We start from the raw sequence: 18,573 nt of genomic DNA on the forward strand, positions 1-18,573 counted from the left end.
TTGTGAGGGAATAAAGTGGAGATAAATGGGATTATACCTGGGTGGTGCCATTGTTGCCATTTACAGTACTATCCAAATTTTTTCCCAGGGATCAGATTGTATCGCTCAAATCCTTTTTTTGGAGGGAAAAATAAAAATAGGCACATTTCAGCACGTTAATCTCGTCACTGTCTGCACACAGGGAGCTGGTGGAGGAGTTACATCCGCTCATGAAAGAGGCATTAGAGAGAAGACCCGAGGTTTGTTGACCATGGTCTCAGCACAGCACATAAGAAAAGCTAATTCTGTCCCACAGGAGTTTGTCATTGGACTAGATTTAAAGGCTGCCATGAGATATCATTGTGTTAATGATGTTTTGCAGAACAAGAAGCGGCGTGAGCGCCGAGACCTGCTGAGACTGCAGTTGCTGCGCATCTTTGAGCTTTTAGCTGATGCAGGTGTTGTCAGCGACAGGTAAGCGTGGCTTTAATTGGTTAGTCGGTGCCTGGAAGAGGAAAAGAATAATAACCGTGGAAGTATTCGACTCATAACGTTGACTTTAAATCGTGAAGTTTTTGTTTTTTCTTTTACAACATGGATGTTTATTCTGTGACCCTGCAGTACGAATGGAGCTCTGGAGCGCGACACCCTGGCCCTCGGCGCTCTGTTCCTGGAGTACGTGGATCTCACCCGGATGCTCCTGGAAGCGGAGAATGACAAAGATGCGGAGATCCTCAAGGACATCCGAGCTCACTTCAGCGCCATGGTGGCCAACTTCATCCAATGCGTACCAGGTACCCGAAAAATGAATCTCTGCTTTTGGTTCCTTTCCTGTCAGGCTCCACAGCAGATAAGTCACATGGTCTAAGCAGCACAGGACTCTTGGCGTTGAATTTCATTTTGACGTAGCCCTTTGGGAGTTAATCCAAAAATAGTACGGCTTAAGGACACAGCAAACGAGGGCAGGGGGTGAATCATGGGTTGCCAAGCATTTTAGAAGTCTCCACTGAGTCGTTTACAGTCTGTCAAGGGGAAAGTAGCTTTTCATTATCATATTAAAAACTCCAATGTCCAGCATTTTGTCATGATCTCTAAGTACTTTTGCTGAATTTACACTTTCTTGATGCAAATACTTATAATAGCTTTTTTCCCCTCCCTCCCTTCCTAGTGAACCACAGGCGCTTCTTGTTTCCACAGCAGAGCCTGCGGCATCACCTCTTCATCCTCTTCAGCCAGTGGGCTGGCCCTTTCAGCGTCATGTTCACCCCCCTGGACCGCTACAGTGACAGGAATCACCAGATCACAAGATATCAATACTGTGCATTAAAGGTAAAGGATACATGCGTATTTCCGGAGTCACATGTTCAAGATCGCTGAGGTTAAAAGCCGTGAGAAAATTCACCCTGGTTTTTTCCGGTCTTGAGCTCGATGACCGCATTGGGGTTAAAAGTGATCTTGAAAAAGTTAGGGTGGAGCGGCGGCAGTGCAGGATAAGGGGAAAAGTTTAACAGCGAATCCGTTTGTCGTGGTTACTAAAGCCATTTCCATGTGAGCATACTTGATTGATGTTTGTTTTTCCAGGCCATGTCTGCTGTGCTCTGCTGCGGGCCTGTCTTTGATAACGTTGGCCTCTCTCCAGATGGATACCTCTATAAGTGGCTGGATAATATACTCGCCTGCCAGGATCAGCGGGTCTGTAGCCAACACTTTACCACAGTGGTGCATTTAAACAAAGAGCTGACCCATCTGAGAGCATGCTTAGCCGCCTTTTAAAAAGGCCAGCTCCAGTCTTTGCCAATGACTCACCATTTTGTTGCCAAGAAATGTAAATTATCATCCTTCTGGAATGAGAGAAGCTGAACTACTGGAGTCATTATGCAATAAATTCTGAAATCATTTCAAATAAACATAGCCTGTGAAAAGAGGTGAAATTAAAGGGGGTCTGTGATGGTGTCTGCTCTTGGCCCAGGTCCATCAGCTTGGCTGTGAAGTTGTTGTCCTGCTCCTGGAGCTCAATGCTGACCAGGTCAACCTATTCAACTGGGCAGTGGATCGCTGCTACACAGGTTCCTACCAGCTCGCTTCGGGCTGCTTCAAAGCCATCGCTGCAGTCTGTGCCAGCAGGTACGACATGTTACAACCTCTGTCCTCCTCTTCTGGTCCGAGTGAGGAAACCACCTGCAAATTAGCTTAAGCCCTTAAATGTTACCGTATCTAATCTTCTTAACTCTTCTGAAGTTGACCTTTTTACCTCTCAGAAACATTAACTTGTGTATGATGTGAAACACTTTACTTTCTCAATCTGGAATCCTATTTTTGTTTGTCTAACTTTACCAGCAAAAACTACCCATGTGACATCGTAACGCTGCTGAACCTGGTGCTCTTCAAGGCTTCAGACACCAACAGAGAAATCTATGAGATTTCCATGCAGCTAATGCAGGTAAGACGTACAATCAGTACTCGAGTTGTAAAAAAAAATCAGGGGGGATGGTGGACAGATAATTTGTGCTGATTACAAATAATATAATATATTGTAAATAATAGCACTGACCAAAACAGCTGCAGAAATACTGCAGGAATGACATAGCAGCAGTTAAATGCAGCCTTCTGTAAGCTTTAAATATCCACTGGGCTTACATCAAATACATCAAAACACAAAAATAAAGAACAGTTTTCTGAACTTATCAGTATGATTCTGTCCTTCACAAGTAAAATGGATCACTGCAAAAACTCAAAATCTTAACAAGAATATTTGTCTTATTTTTAGTTAAAATGTCTAATTTTAGTTAAAAAATCTCATTACACTTAAAACAAGACTCATCACTGGAAAAAACAACAATTTTCACCTGTTTCAAGTAGATTTTTCACTTGAAATAAGTAGAAAAATCTGCCAGTGGAACAAGATTTTTTTGCTTGTAATAAGAAGATAAATCTTGTCCCATTGGCAGATTTTCCTACTTATTTCAAGTGAAAATTTACTTGAAACAGGTGAAAATTGTCAAATAAGTTATTTTTCTGGTGTTATTTTTCTGGTGATGACTAAATGTTGAAATAGCAGTAAAACCACATTCATTGATGAAATGACATAAGGGATGGAAAGGAGGGATGGCAGTTTTACAGTGGGGATGGTTTGGACCGTTTTTATTTCGGGGGGGATGCCATCCCCCTCATCCCCCCTCAACTCCAGTACTGCGTACAATGATAGGTTGGTGTGTTGGTGAGGTTTTATGGGAATACATGAATGCAGGAGCCCATCAGATTCAGAGGTGGCAAATCCGGCTTCAGAAAGTAAAAGTCCTGCCATATATTTGTTCTGTCCATTCACTAAAACCAGGTGAGTTCACTAATTAGCTCATCTACCTGGCTGAAGAGCTGTGCTGATTAGAATCAGCTGGTTGAGTGAATGGACAGAACAAATACATGGTAGGACTTTTACTTTCTGAAGCCGGATTTGCCACCTCTGGATGTAGTCTAATGACCCTTCCTCTGGTTGCCATCACCAATATTTCTGCACAAAGTTGTTGCAAACAGATAGTGTTTACAGTTAAATTCAAAAACCCTAACAAAATATGATTCTCATCATACAATAGCCACTAGTTATCTATCGCTCAGATATGATTGGCAAACCGCGTAAACACATAGTGACTGACAAATGCATTTTGATAGAGATTACAGCCTGACTGACTTGATCTCTCCTTTGAACAGATCCTTGAGACTAAGCTCTTCTTGTACTCCAAGAAGATTGCAGAGCAGAGGCCAAGCAGTATCCTGTACGGCACCCATGGTCCACTGCCACCTCTCTACAGCGTTTCTCTGCCCCAGCTCTCCAGTCAGCTCGCCAGGATGTACCCTGAACTCACGCTCCCTCTGTTTTCAGGTTTGTGCAGAATGTGTCTGCTGCAGGAGGGTTAGACTGCTTCATCTTTCTGCTTCAGGTTTTCTAGCTGCTGTACTGTCATTGGTTTGTTATCTGCTCTCTGCTCTTTCATTCATTTCTATTTACTGTAGGATTAAACCAACAATCTTGCAGACTTAGGGCTGGGCGATATATCGAGATTTTAATATATATCGATATATTTTTGAACGCGATATGGTACGAGACAATATCGTTTATATCGATTAAAAAAAAAATATTTCTTTTTTTTTGTCTGTCAACCTCAGTGGAAAAGTCTGCCTGTTACTGTCTACATTGTATTAATTACACAGTGTATTTTAATTTAATTGTTATGCAGGAAAGGGATATTTGTTTTATTTTATTCAAGCATTTTTATTCTATATAAGCAGGCAGTTTATTTTTATTTCATTTGTTTTATACATTTTGATATTGTGCAGACCTTTGTTAATAAAGGAACCTGTGTGACATTTGGCACGAGGCTTTGTATTAAAACTGACTGTTTTTTTAAGGGTTTGCCTCAGAAAAAAATGAAGCTAACAGAGATGCTATGCTATAATGCTTTGGGGGAATTATGGCACAGAAAAAATATCGATATATATCGAGTATCGCCATTCAGCTAGAAAATATCGAGATATGACTTTTGGTCCATATCCCCCAGCCCTATGCAGACTACAACTCAGCAGTGCTCACTAATCTTACTTTTTATGCCATCATTACTTCTCTTCTTCATGTTCCAGAGATTAGCCAAAGGTTCCCCACCACCCACTCCAACGGGAGGCAGATCATGCTAACCTACCTCCTGCCCTGGCTGGGTAACATCGAGCTGGTGGATAACGGCTTGCTTTTCCCAGCCCTCGCTCTTTCCTCCACAAGCTATGAGTCCGCCAGCCAGCCGAGCGCTGCAGGCTCATCGCACCAGCTGAAAGGCATTGGCTGGGGATCCTTACAAGCCACGTCCATGGTTCTCAATAACCTCATGTTCATGACTGCCAAGGTAAAGTCACACTAGGGGGTGGGTTGAAAAGGTGCAACTGACATGTGAGGTCAGAGCAGCTAATATGATGGTATGTTTTTTGTTCTCCCTGGCTAGTATGGAGATGATCTTCCTGGGCCTGAGATGGAAAATGCCTGGAACGCTTTGGTCAGCAATGAGAAGTGGAGCAACAATCTGAGAACCACATTGCAGTTCCTCATCAGCTTATGTGGAGTCAGCAGCGACACCACCCTTCTTCCATATGTAAGACATTTATGCCAGCTGGAAAATCTCATGTAGCTTTTATTTTATTTTATTTTTTTATCTTTACAGTTCCTTATGGACTTTCTGTGATATGTTTGTTCAGATCAAGAAAGTGGTGATCTATCTCTGTCGAAATAACACCATCCAAACCATGGAGGAGCTGATATTTGAGTTACAACAAACCGATCCCGTCAACCCGATGGTGCAGCATTGCGACGGCCCTCCTTTCTATCGCTTCACTGCCACAAGCAAGGCCTCTGCAGCAGCTTCAGGTACTTTTTAATGTATTGTTTATATATCTGCCCATATATGAAGCCTTTATATATTGTATCTGTTCCCAACCTACAAACACCCATTTTTGAACCTTTCCAGGGCCTCCAGCTACAACTGACTCAGCATCATTTCTATATTTTGCAACAGCATTGGTAGACCTGCAGGCTAAAATGTTTGGACCAGTTTTGATTGCATTGACGGTTAATGGCCACATTTGAAATAATTCCAGGTCTTGAATGCTGTCTAGCTTTATAAATTGATCCAACCTTAAAATCCCAGCTGTTTCAGTGAAACCATTTAGTGGTTTGGTTCTTTTTTTCAGGCACAACATCAAGCAGTAATACGGTTGTAGCAGGACAGGAAAGCTTTCCTGACACAGATGATACCAAAGCTGTAAAGGACAGCGAGGAGAGGTACAGTATACAATTATGTTTTAATCTCCTGATTTGATTAATTACATCATCAGGCAACATCCCACGATGACGTGGTTTCGTTTTTGTTTCTGATCTTAGGCTTAGTCACATAATGCGAGCCCACCACCGTCTGGAATCCCGGTACAGCAACAGTTCTGGAGGCTCTTATGATGAAGAGAAAAGTGAGTCCTTTTCTGTTGTGAACACACGGGGAAATCATGTTTAAGTTTGATGAGTGCGAAAAATACAAGCTGGCATGGAGCGTAAAATGGCAGCCGGCACGTTGCCGTTAACAATGCATGAGCCGAGTGTGCCTGGGGCCGACTGTGGAGCCCGAGGCTTTTAAAGGACTTCTGTGAGAGCTGGCACTGAAACAAAGTAGCTCAGTTCAGGGCCCCTACACTTTGAATACTGACCCAAAAAGAGCTTTGTTGGGCTGAACTAGCCCAAATGTTGGTTAGAATATTTACACGGGCAAAATAAGTCTTAAAAATCCTTTCTTACTAATAAATCTCTCATTTGGTGCTTCCAGATTACATTGATCTTCCCTGACGTCATGTTTTTTTTTTTTACTTTATTGTCTGTATGCACATAATGTCGTGCCTTACGTAGGGCTGGGCGATATGGACCAAAAGTCATATCTCGATATTTTCTAGCTGAATGGCGATACTAGCATTATAGCATAGCATCTCTGTTAGCTTCATTTTTTTCTGAGGCAAACCCTTAAAAAAACAGTCAGTTTTAATACAAAGCCTCGTGCCAAATGTCACACAGGTTCCTTTATTAACAGAGGTCTGCACAATATCAAAATGTATAAAACAAATGAAATAAAAATAAACTGCCTGCATATATAGAATAAAAATGCTTCTTGAATAAAATAAAACAAATATCCCTTTCCTGCATAACAATTAAATTAAAATACACTGTGCAATTAATACAATGTAGACAGTAACAGGCAGACTTTTCCACTGAGGTTGACAGTTGTGCAAATAACAAAACATTTGTGCAAATCTCAAATAAAACATTCAAGTCAATTTGTCACAAAATAAGCTATATCCAAATCATTAAAAAAAAAAAAAAAAAAAAAAATTTAAATCGATATAAACGATATTGTCTCGTACCATATCGCGTTTGAAAATATATCGATATATATTAAAATATCGATATATCGCCCAGCCCTAGCCTTACGTCATGTTTAACATTTAAATTAATCCATGCTTTTGCCCAAATACTATATTGCTGTATGTTTAAGGTGTGACAGTTGCTTTAATGTTCTCAGGCGACCACCTGCCCCCCTACGCGGACTGGCTGGCGGTTGTTATTGAGACCAACCAGCCCCACCCTCTCCCCATGCCTCTCAACGGAGGATGTTGGGCTCCACTGGTGGACTTCTTACCAGAGACCATCACTCCCAGAGGACCACTGCACAGGTAAGCCAAACTATACTAAGTGTGTTTCATTTGTCACTTCCGAACGCTTTCTTGGGACCCCCTGGTGTTGGCTCTCAGTCATTCAGGTCATGGTAACTCTCAGAGGCTTCAGTCAAGGCAACTGGATTTCCTTGGTAGAGCATGATGCTGCCATTTAATAGCACCTAGGGCTGGGCGATATATCGAGATTTTAATATATATCGATATATTTTCAAACGCGATATGGTACGAGACAATATCGTTTATATATCGATTTAATTTTTTTTTTTTTATGATTTTGATATAGCTTATTTTGTGACAAATTGACTTGAATGTTTTATTTGAGATTTGCACAAATGTTTTGTTATTTGCACAACTGTCAACCTCAGTGGAAAAATCTGCCTGTTACTGTCTACATTGTATTAATTGCACAGTGTATTTTAATTTAATTGTTATGCAGGAAAGGGATATTTGTTTTATTTTATTCAAGAAGCATTTTTATTCTATATATGCAGGCAGTTTATTTTTATTTCATTTGTTTTATACATCTTGATATTGTGCAGACCTCTGTTAATAAAGGTTCCTGTGTGACATTTGGCACGAGGCTTTGTATTAAAACTGACTGTTTTGCCTCAGAAAAAAATGAAGCTAACAGAGATGCTATGCTATAATGCTTTGGGGGAAACCCCAATTATGGCACAGAAAAAATATCGATATATATCGAGTATCGCCATTTAGCTAGAAAATATCGAGATATGACTTTTGGTCCAATAGCACCCATAGTAAATTTGATTAATATATATTTTAAGATGTCTGTTTCATTCAATATAAATGTTTCACATTATGTTTTCTATCTTTATTTATTATAATTATAGGTGTAATATTGCAGTCATCTTCATGACAGAGATGGTGGTGGACCATAGTGTGAGAGAGGACTGGACCATTCATCTGCCTCTACTGCTACATGCTCTGTTTTTGGGTAAATTCCCACTATAATTAACTGTTCTGTCATTGTTTTTACACTTTGAGATTGCATAAGTATGCCTTTCATTTTACACTCCTTTGCTGGTTATCGAAGCACAACTTCACACCACAGTAAAGCAGCCCAACTGATCTGATCGTGTTGTCCACCTCAGGCATGGATCACTATCGTCCAGAGGTGTTTGAGCACAGCAAACGACTCCTCCTCCACCTGCTCATCGCGTTGTCCTGCAACAACAACTTTCAGGCCGTTGCGTCGGTCTTACTGCAGACACGTGAAATCAATGTCACCAAGACCCTCACCTGCAAGCCAGGCCTTCAACCAGAGTATTCACCTTCAGGTGGGGAATATCCGCCTTCGTTTACAGGGATTTCTTTGTGGTTTCTCAACTGAAATTATAGTCGATACACTTTAGCAAAAGTTTCAAGTAGGGTGGGGTCCATTTTCACAGAGCTGCGTGGCCTTTGACACGCGGCTTTCCTTATTGGCTGATGTCAACATGGACATTAGCAGGGGGTGACTAATATTCTTGTAAGACAATAGATACGTTTCTTATCTAGTGAGAAAATTTCTGGAGGCTGTGCCAAAAGCAATACTGAGCAGAGAGGACATCAAAGGTCTTGATTAAAGCATTCCATACTGCTATTTTTATCCTCTTACCCAAATCGGGGCCATCTGCTCGGGCCTGGATTGGCTGGTTCAGCCCGCCCCCTCCCCTCGCTGATCTGAGCTGTTTTGCAAGTCCAGACATTGTGAAACAACTATAATCATTATTTTAACAACAATAACATAAGAAATGACACTTCCACTTTCACCCGAAGAAAATAGTCTTTGCTCTGCTTTCTCTCAAATGTTTGCAAAAAAAAAAACATCCTGTTAATTAAATAAAATAAAAATGCAGTAACTAGGAAGTTACATTTTAAAGTTAAAGTTTACATTTTCAGTTTCATCACATTACTTGAAAGCATTCAGTGGATTTACAGCATTCAGATTTCAAGGAATTGTAAAACATAGGTCACACTATGCAGTACATGTATTCTTCCACTCTCTCCTGAGAAGTGCATCTGTAAGCTGCATTAAAAATGAAACGAATATCTAAAAAATTGAAGCGCTCTCACCAGTTTGTGATCACGCTCCTGCTTTTCTGTCGAACACAGGAGGCTTTGACTTCCTACGGGAGTGTCAGGCGTCTCCTCAGCCAGACTCCGGTCTGAGCTCCTCCTCGACATCGTCCAGCTTGAGTCTGGGGGGCAGCAGCAACAACCTGCCGGAGATCACACAGGTGATGGAAAATCTGATGGACGCCAGCAAAATGAACGAGAAGCCGAGCAAGCTCATTGAGTTTCTAACCACAAGGTACCGGTTTGAATGTGTGCATCCATCTCATGTTTGTACATGTGCAGATGTGTTGTCTCATATTTCTTGATGCAGGTTCCCACCTAGTGGTGCTGCCTTTCAACTGCAGTCCATTTAGTTTCATATTTGAATTAACTTTATCTGCACGGAGTAAAACTGTTACTTTTAGATTAAAATGTGAGGCTCAATACCAAAGACTTTATTGTTTGTGACTGAGAAATGACTGTTTTCTAGACCATATGGGCCACTATGGTGCCATGAAGACATTTCACCAAAGAACCAGATCTCAAAAAGCACTGGACAGCTGACAAACTTCCTTAAACATGTGGTATCTGTTTTCAAAGAGTCCAAGTCAGGTAATCTTGTGCAGTATATTCTTCTTATTCTTATATAATATAAAGGAATTATACAGCGAGGCCTCATGTGTTTGCCACCTACCACTGTCTCCAGATTTCCACCTGGAGCAGCAGCTCAGTGAGGTGGCGCTGCAGACAGCCTTGTGCAGCTCGTCGCGTCACTACGCCGGCCGCTCCTTTCAGGTGTTTCGGGCCCTCCGTCAGCCCATCTCCGCGCACGCTGTGTCCGACCTGCTTTCAAGGCTGGTGGAAGTTGTTGGTGAACACGGAGACGAGGTGCAGGTCAGTGATCTGTGCATGTATGTGGTCAAAAAGTAGCTGAGTGCTGATTACATTCAAAAACGCTTCATTAATCCCCAAAGTGAAATTAATTAACAACTTCTCCAGGCTGTGGGGATGCAAAATATTGGGAATTTCCAACATTTCAAAGTGTTAAACTGTTGATGTAAATTGACAGGAACATATGGGACATATGATAATTTGCATCTAGAATTGTTCATAGGCAAGGCAAGGCAAGTTTATTTGTATAGCACAATTCAACACAAGGTAATTCAAAGTGCTTTACATCAACATTAATAATAAACTAGCATGGCTGCAGGTTAGTTTATAGCAAGCAACTTCAATCTAGTTGGAAAAAAACAAACTCTTCCAACATAGTCTTGGTTAAAGAACAATTAATAAACATTAGGTTGAGTTTCTAGTCAAACAATCTTCTCGAATCCACCGGACAATACACCAGTGATTTGACATTATTTGAGTCCAAAGACTACATCCAGTTAACTATGAGTTTGAGGAGCTTAATATAGTAAATGTATATCAGTCATAATACTCATTTGGAACGCATTTGGAAGCGTTTAATCTTATTCTTCAGAACAATAACAACGCTGCATACACCATTTCTTATCAAACTGGAATATTTCCATATTTTACTGGCGTATCTTTGGATGGATAGTTTCTGATAAGTTTCTGTAAATTTAGAGGAATTTCTGCACCCAACTGCAACCGTGCTAGGGTGAACCCTCTGCCTCGTGGCTATTATTGACAGCTGGGATTGGTTTGACCCCAGTGTCACTTTGAACACGATGAAGCGGGTGTAGAAAATAAATGAATTCTTTTGTCACTGTCTTCTGCTGTTGGATGGAAGGGAAAAAAAAGTGTTGTTAGAGTTCTAATTAACAAAAACTGAGGAATTCTTTAAACTGATAATTGGCCTATTACTGCAAAGGAAAATAGCACTTTGTCCAATTTTTGGAAGAATTTTTTTGGCAACAATTTTTGAAAGCATTTATTTTTTTATTTCTTGTTTCATTTAAAGAACAAATGATAAATCGACTGACATACTCAGGCATCAAGGAATGTTGTAAAGCAGTCGACAGAAAGTTTCCCCACAGGCAACAAAAGAGTTTTCTCCAACATCTTTCAATCTCATTGTTTTTAAAAAAAAGAAAGAAGGACCTTATTTTTCCAGACATGTCATAGCTACGTTTTAAAGCTGTTTTTAGCAGTAAATAAATCCTTTACATGTATATGAATTATTGATACGAGAATCCAAGAAAATTCCCTCAGAGCTCCATTTATCGTTCTCTCACAGGGCTACGTGATGGAAGTTCTCCTGACGCTGGAATCTGTGGTGGATAACTTGGCTGAATGTCTCAAAAACAATGACCTCATGGCTCTCCTGACCAGGTTTGTGTCTCTTTTAGACGTATCTATTTTAAATGATATATTGAAAGTATTTTTGACGTCTCATCTGTTAAATTACAGAGCCTCATCTCCAGATTTCCTCAGCAGTTTCAAGCAGCTGTCTAACAGGAAGAGTACAGGACAGCTCAATCTTAGAAGAGAAGAGCGGGTCAGGCATCAGAGAAGCTCTTCTGTCCCCAAAAAGTTTGGCGAGGCCGACAAGTTTGCCGATCCACCTCGCAGTGCCACCCTGGACCGTATCCAAGCGTGTGAACAGCAGGTTTTGTTAGCCAGGATCCGCAGCTCATCTGCGTCTCGAGACAACGTCACGGACCCGTTGAGCATCCACCACCCCAGCAACCTGCTGGCCACCGTCTTCTGGGTGGCGGTGTCGCTGATGGAGTCGGACTTTGAGTTCGAGTACCAGATGTCTTTAAGACTGCTGAATAAACTTCTGGACAACATGTCGCTGGACAAGCAGGAAAACCGAGAGAGACTGGAGAAACTGCAGAACCAGCTGAAATGGAGCAGCTTCACCGGTCTGCAGCAGCTGCTGTTAAAGGGCTTCACCTCCCTGTCCACCACCGACCTCACGCTTCAGCTCTTCTGCCAACTCACGCCTGTGTCACGAGTGCCTGTAGTGGACACATCACAAGCAATAGGTACCAGGGTTACATCAGCAGCTCTAGTTAAAAAAAAAAGAAACATGTTCTACATATGTACGAATGCAATATTTTCCAAATGATTCAATAGAAAAACTGAGGTTATTTGTCTGTTTCATCTATCAGGTTTTCCCTTAAATGTTCTCTGCCAGCTCCCACATCTTGTGCAGAACTTTGAAGCCCCGTCGCAATTTTGTCAAGATGTTGCCGAGAGGATAGCTCAGGTATGTTTCTGTTCGTGTTTCCTCTCATTTTTCATTAATAGCACCAAATCTCTCACACCGGTGCGTTCTCCCGCGTAGGTATGCCTTGAGGAGAAGAATGCCAAACTCTCCAACCTCGCTCATGTCATGACTCTGTACAAGACGCGCTCCTACACGCGAGACTGCTTCTCTTGGGTCAATGTGGTGTGTCGCTATCTCCATGAAGCATTCTCAGACATCGCCCTGAGTTTGGTCACTTACATGGCTGAGGTGCGTGCTGCCGATCTCACGTTTTTGCTCAGAAAATGTCAGAAAATGTGTGTTTGAGGCGCCCTTTAAATTTTGTGTTGTTCACTTGTCGCGACAGCTCTTAGAAAAGGGTCTCCCGAACATGCAGCAGACGCTTTTACAAATCATCTACAGCCTCTTGAGTCACATGGATCTGAGTGGAATTCAAGCTAAACCCTTTAACGTGGAAGTGCTCGAAACTATTGAAAAGTTTGTCCAGGTGAGTTGAAAGCCATTACCGTGTCTGTACCGTGTCAAAATATTGCTGCCAATACACAGCACATACAGTATGACACTATTGAGTTCCCACCCTCAATGCAAGGGGAACATCCCTGAGTTTTCTCTGATTTTCTCGACCAAATCCCATATCCAGCAAATAAAGTAATAATTAATGTTTTGCTTAAAGGTATAGTTGGTCACACACTCCTCAGCAGAAATTTTTCTACAAAACGGCAAGATATAAATCTACACTTTTTACACAGAATGGAGAAAACACAATAGGTTTCAAAATATCTAGCTCCCATTGGTCGTTTATATCGTTGAAAGAAAATAGAGGTTATAGTAGGCTACGTGAAAAGGAGTTCTTTGTATCTGCACTCGATTGCTCTTTTTTCAATGCAATGATTCAAATTAAACAAGACAAATTCAAATTATGTGATTCAGATTCAGTTTTTTAATGCAATTATTCAAGTTGAGCAATTCAAATTCAAATATAAATTATTCAAATTCAGTTTCTAGTGGCACATATTTCTGCCCATAGACAGCATTCAACAGTACAGTAAAGGTTTTTTTTTGTTTTTTTTTTTACCTCAGGGGTTCTGAATAAGAGTGTTTCTTCTATAAGCCCTGACAAGAAAAGCATGGAGAAAAAAAGCGTACTTGTGTAAGCGCAGTAAATTTGTAGACACACCCAGATAATAAACAGCCTGCCTCAGACGGGGCCTCTGCTTCTTCTCGTACTCTGGCACTTCTGGCTCCAAAAATAGAACCACATAAAACACGCACAAAAAGCTATTTGTGTTTCTTCTCTCCTCTCTTGTTGGGTGTTTTGTCTGTGCATACAGGTGAATTCATGCGTGTGTTATGTGTGTGCTTACTGCAGACCGTCCATTGGAGAGAAGCGCTGAATATCCTGAAGCTGGTTGTGTCTCGGTCTGCCAGTTTGGTGCAGCCGTCATTCCCACAGAGTGACCTCTCCTATGAGGACGTCAGCCGTGTCTGGGACCGCTCCTCCAAGGCTTTGCCTGGGAAGACGCTGGATTTCCACTTTGACATCTCTGAGGCAAGAGACTCTTTATCTTACGCTCTTTTTTTTTGCTGTGCTTTAAAAGCCTCTCTAGCCTGTGGAAAGGTTAACACGGGGCTGTGTTCAGCCCTGGGTTTTCCGGCTGTTTCCAGGGTGTGGTGCTTGTTGAGGCTGTGTCTGTGTAGAAAGGAAACATTTCTTCCTCTTCCTTATTGGGTATTTTTCTTTTTAGGCAAGCCCCTTTTAGATTAGCTTTGAAAGATTGAAAGGTAAACACAAATAGCTCAGAAGAACCCAGCTGGAAAGTGATGTGAAATGTACAAGCAAAGTGACGTACGTGTGTGTGCGCGTGTGTGTGCGTGTGCGTGTGCGTGTGCGTGTGTGTGTGCGTGTGTGTGTGTGTGTGCGTGTGCGTGTGCGTGTGCGTGTGCGTGTGCGTGTGTGTGTGCGTGTGTGTGTGTGTGTGTGTGTGTGTGTGTGTGTGTGGGAACTGGACAGGGAACTATTTGTGTAGTTCATGAATGGAAGGAAATGATGTCAACCCTTTGCTGCCGTGCTTTGTAAGTGAATCAGTGAGCTCTGGTGGGTTGCCAGCAGTGTTTATTGGCTTTCCACACTTGAAATACACTGAGCTAACTGTTGGTATTTATTAGACTATGCAGATACTTTTAGACTAAAGGGATAAAACTGAGGAAACTAGTGCTGCTTTTTCTTCAAAGGCTCCACTCTACCAGAACTCCAGGGAAAAATAAGCGACCATTATGTCAACGCTATGGACTGTCTGTGCAGACGAGGACATTTCCCTCTTCGAGCTTTTCCAGACTCGTGACTGTTTTTGTCCGCGCGTGCTTGCTTGGCTGTAGACACCGGTGATTGGTCGGCGTTACGATGACCTGCAGCGCTCCCAAGGCCACGATGTGAAGAGCATGACAACGGCAGTGACCCGTAGCACCTCTTCAACCTCGTCTGGATCCAATTCCAACAACGTACTGGTGCCAGTCAGCTGGAAGAGGCCTCAGTCCTCACAGGTTAGAAGATTTTAACTGCTAAGGAGAGTAGAGAGGAGAGGACGCTGGCGTGTTTGTTCGCCGCTTCTCCGTCTCTGAGTTTTTAAATTTGTACCTGTTTTTAACTTGTTTTAATCTTGTAAGCATTCTGAGATTCTTTGAATGAAGAGTGCTCATATCACCAGTTACAGAAAATGAATGTGGATAGGAATTATAAGTGCATGGAAGCGGCATGAAAGAGTAATTTACAGGACTGTCTCAGAAAATTAGAATAGTGTGATAAAGTCCTTTATTTTTTGTAATGCAAAAATGTCATACATTCTGGATTCATTACAAATCAACTGAAATATTGCAAGCCTTTTATTATTTTAATATTGCCGATTATGGCTTAAAGCTTAAGAAAACTCAAATATCCTCTCTCAAAAAATTAGAATATTCTGGGAATCTTAATCTTAAACTGTAAGCCATAATCAGCAATATTAAAATAATAAAAGGCTTGCAATATTTCAGTTTATTTGTAATGAATCCAGAATGTATGACATTTTTGTTTTTTTAATTGCATTACCGAAAATAAAGAACTTTATCACAATATTCAAATTTTCTGAGACAGTCCTGTATACTCAGAGTTGAAGCTTTTGTATCATCATTCAGATACAAGCCAGGTGTTAAAATCCGTAACAGGCAGGCCGTGAAACTGTTAACTAAATCAAATGACTCATTCAAAATGTTTTCGTTTGCATTCTGCAGAAAAGAACCCGGGAAAAACTAGTGAATGTATTGTCACTGTGTGGACAAGAAGTGGGACTCACAAAAAATCCATCGGTAATACAAGCTTTGTTCTTTTAGCATCATGAACTTCAAAGCGTTTTGACATGCATTTAAAAAACAACAACGGTTTAAATGTCTTTTCTAGGTCATCTTCTCCAGTTGTGGGGAACTGGACCTCATGGAGCACCAGCCCAGTCTGGTGTCTTCCGATGAAGGGACCCGGGAACTAGAAAACATGGACGACACCACCTCAGAGCAGCAGTTCAGAGTCTTCAGAGACTTTGACTTCCTGGATGTCGAGCTCGAAGATGGGGAGGTGAGTCTTCGTTCAACTGACTCGTAAGGGAAATGCCACAGCAGTGAGAATAAAGATGCAGAGCGTTTCCCCCTGAGGACAGCTCTTGTAATGTGGCTCCTCCTGCTGTATCTGTAATGGGGTTTTTGTCTCTTTTTTCTGTCCATGCTACCCAGGAGCTACAGGTAAGTTAGTCATGCTGCATTGTTGTTTGCTGCAGTTTCTCAGTAAGTGATGGCAAAGAGTACCAAATGTGCATGCTACACGAATTGCAAAACTGGTTTTGTCACAATTGAATAGCTTAATGATGAAGAAAACATTCATTCAAAGTATTGAAAACGTTGGAATTAGAACTGACGTATTGTAGTTGCACCTTCTAACTGACTTGAACATCAAACATACAGTAATTCTAGTGATTATACTTAAATACTGTATGCCATCATCTTGAAGTAAAGTTGAAAACTTGTAATTTGAGTTATAAAAAGACACACTTTACCGCTCACTAAAAAAAAATACCACCAACATGATCCTTCGGTTTTACATCTTTAAAGAAGTTAAGTTTATTAGAAACATTTGGAGAGCATGTGTTAAATTTTAGCTCCTGTCACTGACTTAATTCACCTTCTAGGTGTTTATTTTGTTCTATTTGATTAAAACATTTACTTTGTACCATTTCCTTCGCTTTAAGAAATGAACACAATGAAAAAAAATATCTCCCTGCATATTTTTATTGAATTGAAATGAAAACATCCCTTTAAGACTTTGAGTCAGTTCTTTCTAATTCTACATAAATTTCAATGCTGGTAAATTAATTAGAAAGCTGTTTAAAATAAAATAGTTTCTTTTTTTAAATGGTTAAATTTGGCATCTCAGACATTAGATTATTAGATTTAGTGGTGTATTTTCATCTTTTCTTTGTACTTTATTAAGCACATGGTCTGGTTTCAGTATGATGTCATGACAGGAGGTCGCATCCACCAATCTCAAGTCAAATTGACTTTGTTTTTGAAAGAAACGTCTTAATTTATGAGATCTTATTAAATTCTGTTCAAAAATACTTCATTAATCCGTTGAAAGGAATTTAAATTGATTAAATGTACACTACCAGTCACACGTTGCCATTCCTTGGTATTGGAGTGTGTCCAAACTTTTGACTGGTAGTGTATGTGATGTCATCAACCACTGAACTGTAAATACGTTTTATTCATGTCCAGACAAATAAAGTCCAGTTCAAATCCAATTATATTTAATATTTCCATCGGGACAAAGTTTTCCTGTAAACAACTGGAAAAAATGAGAAGAGGTTGTAGTTGATATTTGGATGTAAGCCTTGGTTAAAATAATGGATGTAAATGGAGGTGACGGCCTAGTGTGTTGCTATTTTTAAAGAATTAATGACTTCTTAAACAATTTATCTTATACAAATAATATAATCATTTATGTCATATGCAGTTGTAGAGATAAATAAAATCCAAACCACGTTTAAAATATATTCTATTACATTTTCATACAAAACATTTACACTCCGGCATCTTGAAAAGAAATTACAAAGACAGAAATCATCTTAATATTCTAAAGAGGAGAGTCAGCTCTTTATGATTTTATCGAGGGATAAAAATATATTTGCAGTTCAAACTTAGTGGAGTCGGAGAGACTTAATTAATGATCCATCAATTCATAGGGTTTTGGAAATCCTCCATTAGGTTAATTAAAGGTTGCCACGTTTGTTGGGAGCAGCAATATCCTACCCCTTAATGAGTGAGTTATATTTTCCAAATACAGAATATCTTCATAATCCAGTGGCAATGGAAGATCTGACTTTTATTTCAGGGCGGTACACGTTTTGGCAAAGGCCGGGAGGATTTCTGCGAGCTTGACAGAGTAACTGTGGCTGAGATTCAACTTTGGGACTTGCCCAGAAGGAATAAGTCAGGGTCTGTCAGAGAAGGAGCAGCGTGAAGTTGGATTCTTTTTTTTTTAAATCGCAGACTTCCCTGCCAAAAGCCTCACAGTTTAATAGCCTGCCAGGTGTAATGAATAAAGATGCCCTCTATTAAACCGCATCAGAAAATAAAGACACGAAAGAATAGCTTTATAGCCAAGTGGTTTAAATAGGTTGGGAAAAAATCTGAGGTTTCAATTAAATATGGACAACTGGTTCCTCGTACGTTACTCCATACCTCAGATAAAATCTTTAAACTGAGTTGTTTTCCCACATAATTCTCAATCCTTTTGGTTTTATTATTAAAAAAAAGAGTAATCTGTCATAAAAGGATAAGTTATAGTCTTAACTAGTTTCATGTTCATCTCTAGCTTCTCCATAGGTGGCAAAGATCATGACATAGTTCAAATGAAGTTGGCTGATTTATTTTCCATGCAAATCCATGCATGTTTGCTTTTTTCTAAGTAAGAAAAAATCTCAAATAAAACAAACAGACAAAAAAACAAAGGCAATGGTGATGTGTGAATCTTTGTAAGCACTGTGTGTGCAGGTGTCGAGTGTTTCCTGAGCTGGCAAATT

General features: G+C 40.5%; 1 protein-coding gene across 6 annotated transcripts in view; it reads left to right on the forward strand.

The window, feature by feature from the left end:
• Positions 1-18,573, forward strand: part of frya (furry homolog a (Drosophila)) — a 66,083-nt gene that overhangs the window by 40,229 nt on the left and 7,281 nt on the right. For all 6 annotated transcript variants that reach the window (XM_061719691.1, XM_061719687.1, XM_061719688.1 and 3 more), the window contains exons 24-51: positions 182-239; positions 362-453; positions 601-773; positions 1,148-1,308; positions 1,561-1,671; positions 1,949-2,103; positions 2,317-2,419; positions 3,685-3,856; positions 4,612-4,868; positions 4,965-5,111; positions 5,215-5,383; positions 5,707-5,797; positions 5,897-5,979; positions 7,077-7,227; positions 8,082-8,185; positions 8,343-8,528; positions 9,346-9,544; positions 9,779-9,900; positions 9,995-10,182; positions 11,492-11,586; positions 11,665-12,245; positions 12,372-12,469; positions 12,548-12,718; positions 12,816-12,956; positions 13,839-14,018; positions 14,846-15,010; positions 15,737-15,811; positions 15,903-16,073. In XM_061719691.1, the coding sequence (XP_061575675.1) occupies positions 182-239; positions 362-453; positions 601-773; positions 1,148-1,308; positions 1,561-1,671; positions 1,949-2,103; positions 2,317-2,419; positions 3,685-3,856; positions 4,612-4,868; positions 4,965-5,111; positions 5,215-5,383; positions 5,707-5,797; positions 5,897-5,979; positions 7,077-7,227; positions 8,082-8,185; positions 8,343-8,528; positions 9,346-9,544; positions 9,779-9,900; positions 9,995-10,182; positions 11,492-11,586; positions 11,665-12,245; positions 12,372-12,469; positions 12,548-12,718; positions 12,816-12,956; positions 13,839-14,018; positions 14,846-15,010; positions 15,737-15,811; positions 15,903-16,073 (4,399 nt within the window). The remainder of the gene's footprint in view (positions 1-181; positions 240-361; positions 454-600; positions 774-1,147; positions 1,309-1,560; positions 1,672-1,948; positions 2,104-2,316; positions 2,420-3,684; positions 3,857-4,611; positions 4,869-4,964; positions 5,112-5,214; positions 5,384-5,706; positions 5,798-5,896; positions 5,980-7,076; positions 7,228-8,081; positions 8,186-8,342; positions 8,529-9,345; positions 9,545-9,778; positions 9,901-9,994; positions 10,183-11,491; positions 11,587-11,664; positions 12,246-12,371; positions 12,470-12,547; positions 12,719-12,815; positions 12,957-13,838; positions 14,019-14,845; positions 15,011-15,736; positions 15,812-15,902; positions 16,074-18,573) is intronic.

This window comes from Cololabis saira, chromosome 4 (assembly GCF_033807715.1).
Source record: "Cololabis saira isolate AMF1-May2022 chromosome 4, fColSai1.1, whole genome shotgun sequence".
Classification (NCBI taxonomy): Eukaryota; Metazoa; Chordata; class Actinopteri; order Beloniformes; family Belonidae; genus Cololabis; species Cololabis saira.